The following is a 17,630-nucleotide window of genomic DNA, read 5'->3' as shown; positions in this document are numbered from 1 at the left end:
GGGCGTGGCAGGGGAAGGATACTGCAAAATCCCCATTCCCACCCCACTCTGGGGCCAGACAGAGGTGGTATTTGCCGGTTCTCTGGACTAATCAAAAGGTTAGGTTGTAAAAAAAAAATGCTTTTAAAAGTCTCTAACGATCCCAGCTGAGCCGCACAATCATCAGAGGCTTTTTTTTTTACTTTTAAAAACATTTTTTCGGCCGAAGAAAAAACGCTTTTAAAAGAAAAAAAAAAGCCTCTGTTGATTGCGCGGCTCAGCTGGGCATGTGGGGGGGGGGGCCTCAGGGATTTTTGCTACCGTTTCTCCAAACCACCCGCTGCCATTGCTACTAGATTGGGCGATCCGGTCCGAACCGGGAGCATTTCACCCCTGCCCCCAATCCAGAAGTGAAATCCAAAATTTTTCCCTACCTGTTCTGTGGGCGTGGCATGGTGGGTGTGACAGGGGAAGGATACTGCAAAATTTCCATTCCCACCCCACTCCAGGGGAAGGATACTGCAAAATCTCCGTTCCCACCCCACTCCAGGGGAAGGATATTGCAAAATCTCCATTCCCACCCCACTCCAGGGGAAGGATATTGCAAAATCTCCATTCCCACTCCACTCCAGGGGAAGGATATTGCAAAATCTCCATTCCCACCCCACTCCAGGGGAAGGATACTCTGTTCCCACCCCACTCTGGGGCCACCCAGAGGTGGTATTTGCCGGTTCTCCGAACTACTCAAAATTTCCGCTACCGGTTTATTTATTTATTTATTTATTTATTTATTTATTATTTAAATTTGTATACCGCCCTTCTCCCGAAGGACTCAGGGCGGTGCACAGCCAAAATTAAAATACATACAATACAAAATTTAAAATAATTTAAAAGCAGAATTAAATCAAATCGGCTTCCCAAAATATTAAAACCCATTAGCCTTAAAATAACCCTTTTAAAATTTTAAGCCAGCCCAGCTTGCTGGAATAGGAAGGTCTTCAAAACTCGACGGAAGGTCCGGAGGTCCGGGATTAGTCGTATTCCTGGGGGTAGCTCGTTCCAGAGGGCAGGTGCCCCCACAGAGAAGGCTCTCCCCCTGGGGGTCGTCAGTCGGCATTGCTTGACCGACGGCACCCTAAGGAGGCCCTCTCTGTGGGACCGAATTGGCCGGTAGGAGGTTATCGGTGGCAGAAGGTGGTCTCGCAAATAGCTAGGCCCTAAGCCATGATGGTTCTCCAGAACCTGTTAGAACCTGCTGGATTTCACCCCTGCCCCAACCCAATACAAGTCACAGTGAAAGACAGTAAAAGAAAAGAAAAATCCCTCACCCAGTGAATCCTACTAACAAGCACACAATCCTACCGCACTGTGGGAATTTATTGCACATTGCGCTGGCCCCGCAAGTCAATCGTACTACAGTATGTTGTTGTAAAGTTATTTTCCATTCAGAAGCCTGACAGCCCAGGGATAAAAACTGTTCTGCCTATTTGTGCGGCTGCCTATGCCTACGTCATACTGCCTATGATGTCCAGGAGAATAAAGACGGGTTAACCAGGGTGTGAGTCATCCCTGAAGATTTTCCTCACTCTTCTAAGGCAGCGAGCCCTAGCGAACATGCAAGCCTGCAAGATTTGAATGCAAAATTTGCTAAAGTCATTACATAGAGAAACCTCATTAGAATATTGGAACTGCTAATTTCATACCATTCATCAACTTGGAGTACCTACCGAATTCCACATTATTCCTGATTAGAAAAATAATTGATTTTATATTTCTTTTGTAAGATGGGCTCATGAAGCCTGAGCTCGGTTGGTGGGTTAAAATTCTTTCAAATTAGTTTGGAAAAAGTTGGACGTTTAGCATAGATGGCATCCAGTCTAAGACTGATTGGACAGAAATACACACACATAGATACATGTGTGTATTGCTTTTACTTAGCCGAGACTCTTAGAAATTATCCAAAGCACCGGAAGGCCAGACAAGGAATAATGGATGGAAACTGAACAAGGAGAGATTCAACCTGGAAAGAAGAAGAATTTTTCTGACAGTGAGAGCAATCAATCAATGGAACTGAAATTTATTTATTTATTATTTATTTTTTTAATTTTTATTTATTTTTATATGCCACCCTTCTCTGGAGACTCAGGGCGGCTTACAATGCATTAAGCAATAGCCTTCATACTTTTGTATATTTATACAAAGTCAGCTTATTGCCCCCACAAACCGGGTCCTCATTTTACCCACCTTAGAAAGGATGGAAGGCTGAGTCGACCTTGAGCCTGGTGAGAATTGAACTCGCAGTAATTGCAGGCAGCTGGATGTTAAATGCTGCCTTAGTAGGAGGCATTAGCTGAGCTTGCGTGCCCACCAATATGGCTCCACATGCCACTTGTGGCACGCGTGTCATAGGTTTGCCATCACGGGTATAGGGGTCTGCTGGGTGGGGGGTTGGAATAGATGACCCACAAGGTCCCTTCAAACTCTGTTAATCTGTATCTGTATCTGTACTAACTGGTCCAGCTACTTTAAATGTTACACCAGCCTTAAGCTGGAGTGCCAGAAAGTTGACAAATTATAACATTAAACTTTCTGAAGGAATTTGGTCAGGAATGAGGAAAGCTTTGCCAAGCGTTGGCATCAGAAACATATTACGAAGTTTATTATTGCCTACTTTTTAATATCTAATCATTTTGTGGCTGCTCGTCTCTGTGAACTCTGTTTTTGATATTCATTTTGATTTTGATTTTGATTTTCCAGCAAGCTGGGCTGGCCTAACACTTTTTAAAATGTTTTTAATTGTCTGTTATTATTTTTAATCATGGGGCCAAATTTATATATATCTTTTTAATTGTATTTTAATGTTTGTAGTTTATGTTTTTACTTGGCTGTTCACCGCCCTGAGTCCTCAGGGAGAAGGGTGGTATACAAATTTAAAAATAAATAAATAAATAAATAAATAAATAAAATAAATAAATAAATAAATATTAAGTATTCTGTTTTTCCTCTCTTCCTCTTCAATTTAGTTCTGGATATGCTGTAGTGTGATGTTTATTTTTTATGATGGATTTTGTGGGGTTGCTGTTGTTATGTACATGGACAGGGTGCAAAGGACAGGTGAATAAACAGAGGGTGGGAATCCTGACAAAATACCCAGTTATTAAGAAAACTCAGTGGAAATCTTGCATTGTTCCCCCTCCCAAATCTACACAATGGGCACAAAATTGCAAATTATTAAGACTGATGTTAAACCTTAAAAACCATTTTAGGACAAAATAAGAAGTGCAGGGCTCCAGAACATCTTTCTTCTTTTCTAAAAAAAAACTTATTTAAAAAATATGTTGGAAGGACCAGACCAATTGTGCCGCTAAGTACTAAAGCTATAGTTCTCAAGATCAGGAAGTTTAAGATGCGTGGACTTCTAAGCATCTTAAACTTCCTGAGTTTGAAAAAACAGTGCTAAGGAGATATACCCTTAGCTAACTTTTTGTCTTTCCTAAAAGACAAACCCCAATTGAGCCCAGAATTTATGTTGCTAAGTGAGAAATTTATTACCGTATTTTTCAGAGTATAAGACGCACCTTTCCCCCCCAAAAAAGAGGATGAAAATCTGGGTGCCTCTTATACTCCGAATGTAGCCCTGCCCAGCTTCTCAAACGGAGGTTTCAGAGGCTGAAAAAAGCATCAGAAAAAAAGTTTCAGAAAAGAAGCCTCCAAACAGAGCTTCAAAGGCTTTTTTTCTGAAGCTCTGTTTCGGAGGCTTTCAGAGGCAGAAAAAAAAGTTTTTTTCTGAAACAGTGTTTCAGAAGTTTCAGAGGCAGAAAAAAAAGCAAGGCACAGAGCTCACAACCAAGGAACCTGTTGCTAAAATTCACCTCTGGGAACAGCTGATTGGGGGTATTCCGGGAGGCCGATCCACTACCAATCAGCTTTTTTCTTATTTTCCTCCCCAAAAAATAAGGTACGTCTTATACTCTGAAAAATACGGTAATTTTACCCCCATTTTACAACTTTTCTCGCTGCACTTGTTAAAGTGAATCATGGCAGTTGTTCACCTGGTAACACGGTTCTTAAGAGAACCTGGATTCCCCGTTGACTTTGCTCGTCAGCAGGTGGTCAAAAGGTGACCCTATAATGCCAGGACATTGCAACCGTCATAAACTATGAACCAGTTATTGAGTATTTGCATTTAAATCACCTAACCATGGTCCGGCAATGGTCGTTAAGTGTGAAAAAACGGTTCTAAGTCACTTTTTTTCCAGTCCCATTGTAACTTTGAATGGTCACTAAATGGCCTGAGGTTTTTAAGAAGAAGAGTAGAGTAGAGTAGAGTAGAGTAGAGTAGAGTAGAGTAGAGTAGAGTAGAATAGAATAATAGAATAGAATAGAATAGAATAGAAGAATAGAATAGAATAGAATAGAATAGAATAGAATAGAATAGAATAGAATAGAATAGAATGGCCTGAGGTTTTTAAGAAGAAGAGTAGAGTAGAGTAGAGTAGAGTAGAGTAGAGTAGAGTAGAATAGAATAGAATAGAATAGAATGGCCTGAGGTTTTTAAGAAGAAGAGTAGAGTAGAGTAGAGTAGAGTAGAGTAGAGTAGAATAGAATAGAATAGAATAGAATAGAATAGAATAATAGAATAGAATAGAATAGAATAGAATAGAATAATAGAATAGAATAGAATAGAATAGAATAGAATAGAATAGAATAATAGAATAGAATAGAATAGAATAGAATAATAGAATAGAATAGAATAGAATAGAATAGAATAGAATAGAATAGAATGGCCTGAGGTTTTTAAGAAGAAGAGTAGAGTAGAGTAGAGTAGAGTAGAGTAGAGTAGAGTAGAGTAGAATAGAATAGAATAGAATAGAATAATAGAATAGAATAGAATAGAATAGAATAATAGAATAGAATAGAATAGAATAGAATAGAATAGAATAGAATAGAATAGAATAGAATAGAATAGAATAGAATAGAATAGTTGGAAGGGACCTTGGAGGTCTTCTAGTCCAACCCCCTGCTTAGGCAGGAAACCCTACACCACTTGAGACAAATGGTTGTCCAATCTCTTCTTAAAATCTTCCAGTGTTGGAGCATTCACAACTTCTGGAGGCAAGTTGTTCCACTGGTTAATTGTTCTAACTGAAGAGACTAGACAGTCACTTCTCTGAAACGATATAGGTTCTCCTGGTTGAGCAGGGGGCTGGACTAGAAGACCTCCAAGGTCCCTTCCAGATCCTATTCTATTCTTAACAAAAAAAAAAAAAAAAAAGAGGACTAGCTGTCATTGAGTTCCCAGGCTTCAGACAAAACTCGATTGCCCCAATCTGTCTTCCTTTTATCAACCTACATTTCCCCCCACCCCTCCTTAAGCTTCATCCCTGGAAGCTTTCAAGAAGAGACTGGACTGCCATCTGTCAGAAATGGTGTAGGGTCTCCTGCTTGTGGGGGCGGGGGGGGGGTAGGGAAGGGTTGGGCTAGATGACCTCCAAGGCCCCTTCCAACTCTGTCAATCTCTGTCAAGAGCCCTGGTGGCGCAGCAGACTAAAGCACTGTTATTAACATCAGCCGCCTGCAATTACTGCGAGTTCAAATCTCCCCAGGCTCAAGGTTGACTCAGCCTTCCATCCTTTCGAGGTAGGTAAATTGAGGACCCAGTTTGTGGGGGCAATAAAAGCTGACTTTGTATAAATATACAAAAGGATGAAGGCTATTGCTTAACGCATTGTAAGCCGCCCTGAGTCTCCCGGAGAAGGGCGGCATATAAATCAAATTAAAAAAATAAATAAATCTGTTAATCTCTGGGTCTGGGGAGGATCAGAACCGCTCTCCGACCTCAAGTAAATGCCTGGAGCATCTGTTAGTAAAGGATGCCCGATTTGAGATGCCCGGACTCCAGGTAGTCCCTCGCCCCACCCACCCCGGGACGGCCTGGAGAAGTGGGGGCCGGGGGCGGGGCTTCTCCTCCAAGCTCCTCCCCCTTCCGAAACAAGAAGTGCTCGGCCGACGCTCCGCTTGATCAGACGCCTCTCGGCCGGCCGCTGGAAGGAGGAGCGCGTCGCCCGGCCTTAGCGCTCCTGGGGGATCCCGATCCTCCTGGATCCCGCCCGCGAAGGGGGGTTCGGCTGAAATCCGCGGCCGCTTCGGCTGGAAGGCTCGTCCCGTCTCTTGGGAGCCGAAACGCGATGGAGTTGGCGGCGGGAGCGGGGCTGTTTCTCGCGCTGTGCTTCGCTGCCGAGCCCTGCCTGGGGGATTCGGGTAAGGGGCGCCCGTGGGGACGGCGATCGGGGTTTCGGGGAAGGTAGCGGTGTCAAGCTAGGAAAACCACCGGGAAGGGGAGGTCCGTTCTGTCCCAAGCTAGGAAAACCACCGGGAAGGGATCGGATCGATCTGGCTGGGTTGGGTTGATTCTCTCCAGAGCTGGACCCAGGGATCGGATCGATCTGGTTGGGTTGGGTTGATTCTCTCCAGAACTGGACCCAGGGATCGGATCGATCTGGCTGGGTTGGGTTGATTCTCTCCAGAGCTGGACCCAGGGATCGGATCGATCTGGCTGGGTTGGGTTGATTCTCTCCAGAGCTGGACCCAGGGATCGGATCGATCTGGCTGGGTTGGGTTGGAATAGGCTCTCCATAGCTGGACCCGGGGATCGGATCGATCCGGCAGGGTTGAGTGGGAATAGATTGTCCATAGCTGGACCCAGGGATCGGATCGATCTGGCTGGGTTGGGTTGATTCTCTCCAGAGCTGGACCCAGGGATCGGATCGATCTGGCTGGGTTGGGTTGATTCTCTCCAGAGCTGGACCCAGGGATCGGATCGATCTGTTGGAGTGGATTGGAATAGGCTCTCCATAGCTGGCACCCAGGGATCGGATCGATCCGGCAGGGTTGAGTGGGAATAGATTGTCCGTAGGTGGACCCAGGGATCGGATCGATCGGGTTGGGTTGGGTTGGAATAGGCTCTCCAGAGCTGGACCCAGGGATCGGATCGATCTGGCAGGGTTGAGTGGGAATAGATTGTCCTTAGATGGACCCAGGGATCGGATCGATCTTGCTGGGTTGGGTTGGAATAGATTGTCCGTAGATGGACCCAGGGATCGGATCGATCCGGCAGGGTTGAGTGGGAATAGATTGTCCGTAGATGGACCCAGGGATCGGATCGATTGAGTGGATTGGATTGGAATAGGCTCTCCAGAGCTGGACCCAGGGATCGGATCGATCCGGCAGGGTTGAGTGGGAATAGATTGTCCGTAGATGGACCCAGGGATCGGATCGATCTTGCTGGGTTGGGTTGGAATAGGCTCTCCAGAGCTGGATCCAGGGATCGGGTCGATCGGGTGGATTGGATTGGAATAGGCTCTCCATAGCTGGACCCAGGGATCGGATCGATCCGGCAGGGTTGAGTGGGAATAGATTGTCCATAGGTGGACCCAGGGATCGGATCGATCTTGCTGGGTTGGGTTGGAATAGGCTCTCCAGAGCTGGATCCAGGGATCGGATCGATCGGGTTGGGTTGGGTTGGAATAGGCTCTCCAGAGCTGGACCCAGGGATCGGATCGATCCGGCAGGGTTGAGTGGGAATAGATTGTCCATAGGTGGACCCAGGGATCGGATCGATCTTGCTGGGTTGGGTTGGAATAGGCTCTCCAGAGCTGGATCCAGGGATCGGATCGATCGGGTTGGGTTGGGTTGGAATAGGCTCTCCAGAGCTGGACCCAGGGATCGGATCGATCCGGCAGGGTTGAGTGGGAATAGATTGTCCATAGGTGGACCCAGGGATCGGATCGGTCTGGCTGGGTTGGGTTGATTCTCTCCAGAGCTGGACCCAAGGATCGGATCGATCTGGTGGAGTGGATTGGAATAGGCTCTCCATAGCTGGCACCCAGGGATCGGATCGATCCGGCAGGGTTGAGTGAGATTAGATTGTCCATAGATGGACCCAGGGATCGGATCGATCTTGCTGGGTTGGGTTGGAATAGGCTCTCCAGAGCTGGACCCAGGGATCGGATCGATCTGGTTGGGTTGGGTTGGAATAGACTCTCCAGAGCTGGATCCAGGGATCGGGTCGATCGGGTGGATTGGATTGGAATAGGCTCTCCAGAGCTGGACCCAGGGATCGGATCGATCCGGCAGGGTTGAGTGGGAATAGATTGTCCATAGATGGACCCAGGGATCGGATCGATTGGGTGGGTCGGGTTGGAATAGGCTCTCCACGAGCGGGATTCCGGAACTGCATAGCCTGACGTCCACCAAGAGATCCTTCTTTCTCTCTTTTTAAACTTTTCTTTTATTAATGGCGATGCTGTTTTCATTGTCACTGCCGTCTATTGTTTCCTACAGGAAACTTAGCTGCCAAGAGTTCTCCCCTTGTGACATGGCCGGTTATATGAATTTGCTAGCTAGATAAATAAATGACAGATAACTCCTCAGCTTACCATAGTCCACTTAGTGACCATTCCAAGTTATAACGGCACTGGGGAAGAAAATGACTTTCGATTGCTTTTCACGCTTATGACCACAGCAGCAGCATTCCCCTGGTCACGTGATTAAAGTTCAGATGCTTGGCCGTTGACTCATATTTATGACGCCGGTCTTCCCCTTTTGCAACCTTCTGACAAGCGAAGTCAACGGGGAAGCCAGATTCGCTTAACAACCACCTTGCTAACTTCACGTCTGAAGCGATTCAGATAACAACTGTGGCGAGACAGCTAGTAAAACGGGGCAAAGCTCACTTATACCACATGTCTCACTTAGCAACAGTAATTTGGGGCTCCATTGCGGTCATCAGTCGAGGACGACCTGTACTCTAAAGCAGCGGTCACCAACTGGTGGTCCGTGGACCACTGGTGGTCCGGGAGAAAATTTTGGTGGTCCGCAGAAAAATTATTTGCATTTTTTATATTGCACTAAATCGGGGGTCCTCAAGCTATAGCCCCTGGGACAGATACATGCAATGAACATTTGTGTTGCTGCAGAGAGTCTCCCCTTCGGGGTCTTTTTGTGCGGGTCAGAGGGGGGCAGAAATTCTGACGGGGTCTGCTTCAGCCTCCTGGTGAGGGGTTTTGATGAAGGCTGGAGGGAAGCGCTGCTGGTAGCAAAGAGAAGAGGGCCTCATTCCAGTGGGACTGCATCATGGCCTGAAACTGGCTGACTATCTCAGCCTGCTGAGCCTCCAGGCGCCAGTGCCTGGTCTTGCACTCCCACAGGTCTTCCCTCTGCTTGGAAAGCCTATGCTCCTAGTCCTCAGTGAGGTGCTTCTGCTGAGCCTCCTTCTCTGCTGAACTGATCTGTTTTGCCAACTCTTTCTCACGGTGGCTGCTTAGCTCCAACAACTGCTTCCTGTTGGGGCTCTAAGGAGCCCGGGTGGGCAGGCGAGGAGTGGCTGGGAGGGGAGGGGCGAGTAGAGGCTGTCGAGGCACCCCTTGATGTGAGTGACATTGAGTTGGCCACACCCACCCAGTCACATGGCCACCTAGCCACGCCCACCCAGCCGGTTATTAGGCAGATCATATTAGTGGTCCGCGAGATTTAAAATTGTGAATTTAGTGGGTGTGGCCCACACACTAGAATCACCGAAGGGTTGGTGACCCCTGCTGTAAAGGGATGGGAGACTCAGCAACCAGCTGGCCACCACTGTTGCACATCTGGAGGGCGCCAGGTTGGGGAAACCAGGGCAAAATTAAAAAAACCCTGCCACGGTGTTCTATATCTTCCACTGGGACAGGATTATGGGTGGGGAGGTGAAACGATGTGAATTATGGATCCCGTTGTCCTGAGGGCTTAAGATGTCGGGCTTGATGCTGGGGGAGCCGAGTTCAGATTCGCCCGATATCTTGGAAACTCACTGACTTTGGAGGAGTTTCTTATTCTCTCGGCCTCACACGGTTGTTGTAGTGCAGGAGTCAGCAACCTGCGGCTCCGGAGCCGCATGCGGCTCTTTGGGCCCTCTGCTGTGGCTCCCTGTCAGGTGATCCCACCACTGGCTGGCTCCGCCTCTCGCCCTTCCCTCCCAGTTACTCCTCGCCTGGCCTGAGAAGGTAAGGATGACGGCAGGGGATGGAGAAGCGACCAAGGCAGAGACATAGAGATACAGAGAGAGGGGGAGAGAGAGAGATACACAGAGAGAGGGAGAGAGAGGGGGGAGGGAGGGGAGAGAGAGATATGTCAAAAGGTTTTTGTGGTTCCAGGTGTTTTTTAACAACTGGTTCTCTGCCCTAATGACCGGCTGGGTAGGCGTGGCTGGGAGGGTGTCATGTGACTGGTGGAAGTGAGTGACATCGAGTTGGCCACGCCCACCTAGGTTTTGTGGCTCCCGGTATTTTCTTTTCTGTGGGAAACGGGTCCAAATGGCTCTTTGAGTGCTTAAGGTTGCAGACCTCTGTTGTAGTGGGTATAGAGCTGCTTTGAAGAAGAGGTGAGGTATAAATCTAGTACATAAAATAAATCGAATAAATAATTGTTGTGTTATTAGAAACAGAAAAGGGGAAAAAAAAAAAAACCCTCAAAAGCATAAAGTAGCCTGAGATGCATGCCCTGCTTGACAGATAATTAACATTTAAGTCCCTTTTCTTAACAGTAGGGATAAAAGCGTTATTAGCTCTAGCATTTTCTCTCAATGCGTCTGAATTGTCTCCAACCTGGTGCTGTCAGAGGGACTCAGCGCTGCGATGCCCATTGGTAGATTAACCACAGTTTGCACCGTTTCCTTTTAAAGAAATATTCAACGTATAACGGTCAAATAAAATGAGCATTTATAACTGCATCGTTTGCCAGCTTGTATCATCGCTCAAGAAGAGAAGAGGTGTGCTTCTGGGTTGGTCAGTCTAGAGGTCCACCCTGAATCTGTTGAGGGCCACTTTTTGATATCTCCTTGGGTTGCAAAAATAATAATAATAAAAAAAATGTTTACTGAGTCTCCGGAGAGGGGCAGCATATAAATTAATTAATTAATTAAATAAATAAATAATTAAATAAATAAATAAATAAATAAATAAATAAACACTTCTCTGCTGCGAAAAAAAATAGAGCCCGAAATTTCTGTTGTTAAGTGAGACATTTCTTAAGTGAAGTTTGCCACCGTTTTACGAACTTCCTGGCCACCGTTGTTAAATGAATCCCTGCCGTTGTTCAGTCAGTCACACATTGTTCTCAAAGACCCCGAGACTCAGCAACGGTCGTAAGTATGAACCAGTTGCCGTGCTGGTGGTCATAGTTCGCTTTTTTTTTTCATTGCGGTTGTGACTTTGAACGGTCACTAAATGAACTGTTGTAAGTCGAGGACTACCTCGGCACTGGCACTGTCCTGCTCTAGACGGAGAAGCAAGTCACAAGAGATTGGATTTTGGCCTCACGTTGGTGTGTAACACACACAATCATAGAATAATGCAGAAAATCAGGCTTTGTAGATAACAGAAATACTACGAGGGTATGTGTGTGTGTGTGAGTGTGTGTTTGTGTGTGTGTGGGGGGAAGCATTGGGCAAGAGACCTGCCAAGCTGACGAAGCTTTCTCTAGGTATGGCATTTCAAACGTTTTTAATTCGTGGTTCTTGCTAGGAGATCTTTTGAGGCTGACCTCGTTTCTTTTTACTTGAGGAAACGAGGAAAAGTTTCCTCACCTGCAGGAAACCAGAGTAGCTGGTGCTGAAAAGTCCCACGTTTCCAGAGCTAGGTCCTTCAGAGCCAGATGCACCTTTTCCAGATTACAGATGAACAGCGTTGGAAGGGACCTTGCAGGTCATCTAGTCCAACCCCCGGCCCAAAGGCAGGAGACCCTACACCAGTGTTTCTCAACCTTGGTAGCTTGAAGATGGGTGGACTTCAACTCCCAGAACCCCCAGCCAGCAGCGCTGGCTGGGGGATTCTGGGAGTTGAAGTCCACCCATCTTCAAGCTTCCAAGGTTGAGAAACCCTGTCCTACACCATTTCTGACAAATGGCAGTCCAATCTCTTCTTGAAAGCCTCCGGCGATGAAGCTTCCACAACTTCCAAAGGCAACTTCTGTTCCATTGGTTGATTGTCCTCACTGTCAGAAAGTTTCTGCTTATTTCTAGGTTGAATCTCTCCTTGTTCCGTTTCCATCCATTATTCCTTGTCTGGCTTTTGGGTTCTTTAGAAAATAGCTTGACCCCCCCTCCTCTCTGGGGCAGCCCCTCAAATATTGGAAGACTGCTATCATGTCTCCCCTGGTCCTTCTCTTCACTAGACTAGCCATGCCCAGTTCCATGTTGGAGGTAATAGATGGAAGGAGTAAGGAAAGGAGATGTTGACTTCGGAGTTAACGAAAGAAAAGTGTAGAAATTCTGGATGGTGATCCCTTGGGGGGAAAAAAAATAATCTTTCTCTTGCACAGCCAATTGGAGGCACTTTTGAAGTGATAAAAGATAAAGGAAAGAATTAAAAGGTTGAAGATGCTTATTTGTAGATTATATGAGGAGCTGTAGCAATGGAAGTGAGGTTGCACGAAATACTTTGCAAACCCACTGCTGGTTATTTTGGAGACAAGTGGAAGCAACGCTAACAGTCGTTTAGGCCAAATATTGTTGTCCCAAATCTCATATAATGACCATCGTGCTGTGAAATATGAGAGTTGTAATCCAGGGCATTCAGAGTACACCAGATAAAAGGAGGCGTAACTTTTGTTTCGTTTTATTTGTGGTCTCAGACCAATAAAACCAAATCCAACATTTAAAATGTGGAAGAATCAACCAACCAATGAACTTTAAACAATGAGTAAAGAGGTAGCATATTTGCGTGTGAAGATTCCTATTAGAATTACTAGATAGACGCAAATGTTAGAAGTTGAAATAGAATAGAATAGAATAGAATAGAATAGAATAGAATAGAATAGAATAGAATAGAATAGAATAGAATATTGGAATGAAGAATAGAATAGAATAGAATAGAATAGAATAGAATAGAATAGAATAGAATAGAATAGAGTAGAATAGAATAGAATAGAATATTGGAATGAAGAATAGAATAGAATAGAATAGAATAGAATAGAATATTGGAATGAAGAATAGAATAGAATAGAATAGAATAGAATAGAATAGAATAGAATAGAATAGAATAGAATATTGGTATGAAGAATAGAATAGAATAGAATAGAATAGAATAGAATAGAATAGAATAGAATAGAATAGAATAGAATAGAATAGAATATTGGTATGAAGAATAGAATAGAATAGAATAGAATAGAATAGAATAGAATAGAATAGAATAGAATAGAATAGAATTCTTTATTGGCCAAGTGTGATTGGACACACAAGGAATTTGTCTTTGGTACATATGCTCTCACTGTACATAAAAAGAAAAGATACATTCGTCAAGAATCATAAGGTCCAACACTTAATGATAGCCATAGTGTACAAATAAGAAATCAGGAAACAATATCAATATAAAGCATAAGGATACCAGCAACAAGGTTACAGTCATACAGTCATAAGTGGGAGGAGATGGGTGATGGGAAGAGCATTATCATGTATACCTGAATAGTATTACTATTCTTATTAGTATGGTGTATAAAGTAAATGACCTAGACAATACACTGTTCACTAAGAACTTACGTATGTCAAAGAAAAAACTATAAATAAAATTATATATATAATTTTTTTGCCACAGGCAAAAAAGGAGGAAAAGTCTTAGTTGTATCTAGCTGGCAGCACTATTTTTCTATTGGGAGAGCAGTGTGGGTAAGAAGAATGGAAAAAAAAAATAGCATAGGAAAGGAAGGATGAATGATCCTTTAGTCCTTTTTTAGGCTAAGTTAAGTGATTAATTAATTAATTAATTAATCTTAGTTAAGTGATTGCTTATTTGTACTCTATGACTATCATTATGTGTTGTACCTTATGATTCTTGATGAATGTATCTTTTCTTTTATGTACACTGAAAGCGTATGCACCAAAGACAAATTCCTTGTGTGTCCAATCACACTTGGCCAATAAAGAATTTCTATTCTATTCTATTCTATTCTATTCTATTCTATTCTATTCTATTCTATTCTATTCTATTCTATTCTATTCTATTCTATTCTATTCTATTCTATTCTATTCTTTTTTTAGGCTACTTGATTCTTTCTATCACAGACAGGTTACTAATTGGTCTTATACAGGAGTGAAATCCAGCAGGTTCTGACAGGTTCTGAGGAACTGGTAGTGGAAATTTTGAAAGGTTCGGAGAACCGCCAGCGGAAATTTTGAGTAGTTCGGACAACCGGCAAATGCCACCTCTAGTTGGCCCCAGAGTGGGGAGGAAATGGGGATTTTGCAGTATCCTTTCCCTGGAGTGGGGTGGGAGTGGAGATTTTGCAGTATCCTTCTCCTGCCATGCCCACCAAGCCACGCCCACCAAGCCACACCACGCCCATCAAGCTATGCCCACAGAACCAGTAGTAAAAAAATTTGGATTTCACCACTGGTCTTATATAAATAAGTTACGATAAGCTCAATCAGTCAATCAGTCAATCAATCAATATTTAATTAGTCATATATTCATATGTATGTATGTGTGTTATTGTCAATTCAAGGTAAAGAAGGAGTGGAATTGTATGAAAATAGCAAGACTTTGATGCTGCCAAGAATGCGAAGGACTAAAGATTGTTTCAGGTGCTCTCTGTGCATTGTGTAGCAAGTAATTATGTTGTGTAGGAGAGATACGTTTTGTTAGCTTCGTAGGTAGAGACTCAAAATGTCTTTGGAGATTCTCAGCCATCCATCCATGACATGGTTGTCCCAATGGTGTTTTTTCAAGAGGCAACTGGACTTTCATTGTTTTTCTTTGAAGACTTCTCATACTTCTCATCCAAGAAGCTGCTTCACTTCTTGGATGAAAAGCGGTACGTCTTCAAGGAAAAACAAAGAACGTCCATTTGCCTTTTGAAAAAGCACCTTTGGGGTAGAGACTCAATGAATGCTTGTATAGGGTTTCCTGCCTAAGCAGTGTTCTGCCCCAGCTACGGACCCCAAAGAACGCAGCACACACAAAACCTATACAAAGCTTATTTTACTCAGATAACTCAGTCTTTTTCAACCAAAGGCTGTTAATAAACTGTCTTAACAGCCTACAAGAATTCTAAGATAAGGTAATCACAGTCTTACTAGAGTTGGCAGAAAGCCCAGAAGCAATTATGCAGAGAATCCAGACGCGAAGGAGAGTGAACTAAAGTTGTTCCCTACAGCTTGCTGCAATCGGCGTTCCTCCTTAAATAGGCTAAGGGAGTGGCCAATTAGCCCCAAGCCTTACTCTCGAGGAGACCTCCTCCTGAGGAGCCACTCCTGCCTTTTGGCAGCTCTGCGCGCCCGTGCATTGAGAAGAGGCTTCTCCTCTTTGTCCTCTTCACTTAAAGGAGGTTCTGAAGGCCCTGGCTGAATCCCTGCCTCTGGCACCACCAGACTCCTCACTGTCCGACTCAAGCGCCAGCTGCACAGGCTGCTGGCGCAGCACCACACCAGCCTCCTCATTGTCGGAATCAGCTACAATCTGCACAGGCTGTTGACGGGCCACAACAAGCAGGGGGTTGGACTAGAAGACCTCCAAGGTCCCTTCCAACTCTGTTATTTTGTTTTCTGTTTCCCAATTTTCTTGAAATGAATAATGGCGAATGTAGACTTCTTTGTTTATTACTAGACTAACCCCCACAAATCCACTTGTAACGACAAAGACAATTCTGAGACCTATTAAAATTCTACTGCCAGATAAACATATACAGTAGAGATGGCATCTCCACATAAGCTCCATTCAAATCAATTGGATCAAATCTTTACCACGGTCATAAACCAGCATTGTGAAATCAATAAGACATGCTTATGCTCATGTATAGGAATGGCTGATAATTACTTATGATGTGGGATTTGGATTGATGCATAAACATGTTGAGTTCATTGGGGCTTGTTAGAGAACAGGCATGCCTTGGACTGTAGACTTACATAAGTAAAAGCCAAGAATATTCAGCACAGAATAGATTATTTTAAATTACTGTACGTGTTTCAAATAGCCCAGAAACTCTCAAAGAAGAAATATTTCTCTTGGGGCGTTTCATAATAAATGGTGGGATATTTGGTTCCAAAGAACGTTTGTGACAGGAATCCATTTAGCACGCAAAGAAATGATGATTATGGTAATTCCAGAATTAAGCCCTTGCCTGAAAAACAAATTGAAACCTTTTGTAACTCTTTTCAAGAAGGTTGGAAAGAAATTACATAATGGTGCTTAGGAATCTCTTTGAGTCAGCAAGATAACGCTTCAAAAAACAACAACAACAACTGATTGGAATGTGGCCAACTTTGAAAATGGGTCATATGTGACCAATGGCCATGAGGGAAAAATATCCAGAACATTTTCCCTCAGAGTGGTGGGATTCAAATTTTTTTACTACTGGTTTTGTGGGAGTGGCTTGGTGGGTGTGGCATGGCTTGGTGGGTGTGGCTTGGTGGGCATGGCAGGGGAAGGATACTGTAAAATCTCCATTCCCTCCCCACTCCAGGGGAAGGATACTGCAAAATTCCCATTTCCTCCCGATCAGCTGGGACTCAGGAGGCAGAGAATAGATGGGGGCAGGGCCAGTCAGAGGTGGTATTTACCGGTTCTCCGAACTACTCAAAATTTCCGCTACCGGTTCTCCAGAACTGGTCAGAACTTGCTGAATACCATCTCTGGAGCCTCCCTATAGAAAAGGAAGTTGGATAGTGGCTCAGGGTGCTGCAAAATATTCTTAAGGCCATTCCCTCCTTCTGCCAGTTCTCTTGACCTAGAGTGGAGCTCATGTTGAAGGCTGAGAAGAATGTCCTGAGCAATATTGTGCAAGTCCACTCTCTTTTGATACTGGAGATGCCCAAACTGTATATAAAGAATATTTTGAAGTGCTTCAGTGCATTAACAGAGGGATTCAATCAAGATCACGTGAGGTACTAATACCACTCTATAAAGCCTTAGTAAGACCACACCTAGAGTATTGCATTGAGTTTTGGTCACCACACTTTAAAAAAGATGTTGAGATTCTAGAAAGAGTGCAGAGAAGAGTAACCAAGATGGTTAGGGGACCGAAGGCTAAAACATACGATGAACGGTTGCAGGAACTGGGCATGGCTAGTCTAGTGAAGAGAAGGACCAGGGGAGACATGATAGCAGTGTTTCAATATTTGAGGGGCTGTAACAGAGAGGAGGGGGTCAAGCTATTTTCCAAAGCACCTGAAGGCCAGACAAGGAATAATGGATGGAAACTGACCAAGGAGAGATTCAACCTGGAAATAAGGAGAAATTTCCTGACAGTGAGAGCAATCAACCAATGGACCAGAAGTTGCCTTCGGAAGTTGTGGGAGCTTCATCAGTGGAAGCTTTGAAGAAGAGACTGGACTGCCATCTGTCAGAAATGGTGTAGGGTCTCCTGCTTGGGCGGGGGGTTGGACTTGATGACCTATAAGGTCCCTTTCCAACTCTGTTCCTCTGTTCTGAATTGCTTCTGGTTGTTTTGATCCTAGGAACAGGAACTTGTGTGTGTCTTCTTATAAGACAATTCCATTGAATTCATTGAACTTCCTCTAAAGTATAGATATTAAAGATGTAGAATTCTTTCCACTTCATTTAGGCCTGTTGAGGAAACTGCAAATGATTTTTTTTTAGTGTTAAAGAGAATATGGAAAGCTATTT

The 17,630-nt window shown here is 44.3% G+C and overlaps 1 protein-coding gene across 1 annotated transcript in view; it reads left to right on the top strand.

The window, feature by feature from the left end:
- Nucleotides 1-5,911: 5,911 nt before the first annotated feature.
- The window catches only part of KDR (kinase insert domain receptor), a 77,166-nt gene continuing 65,447 nt past the window's right edge, over nucleotides 5,912-17,630 (top strand). Inside the window, exon 1 of the mRNA XM_034411313.3 lies at nucleotides 5,912-6,240. Coding sequence (XP_034267204.2) covers nucleotides 6,168-6,240 — 73 coding nt within the window. The 5' untranslated portion in view covers nucleotides 5,912-6,167. The remainder of the gene's footprint in view (nucleotides 6,241-17,630) is intronic.

Source organism: Pantherophis guttatus, chromosome 8, assembly GCF_059756535.1.
Source record: "Pantherophis guttatus breed Tessera chromosome 8, ASM5975653v1, whole genome shotgun sequence".
Taxonomy (NCBI): Eukaryota; Metazoa; Chordata; class Lepidosauria; order Squamata; family Colubridae; genus Pantherophis; species Pantherophis guttatus.
The sequence above is the reverse complement of the archived record's forward strand: the minus strand, read 5'-3'. Positions and strand labels throughout refer to the sequence as shown.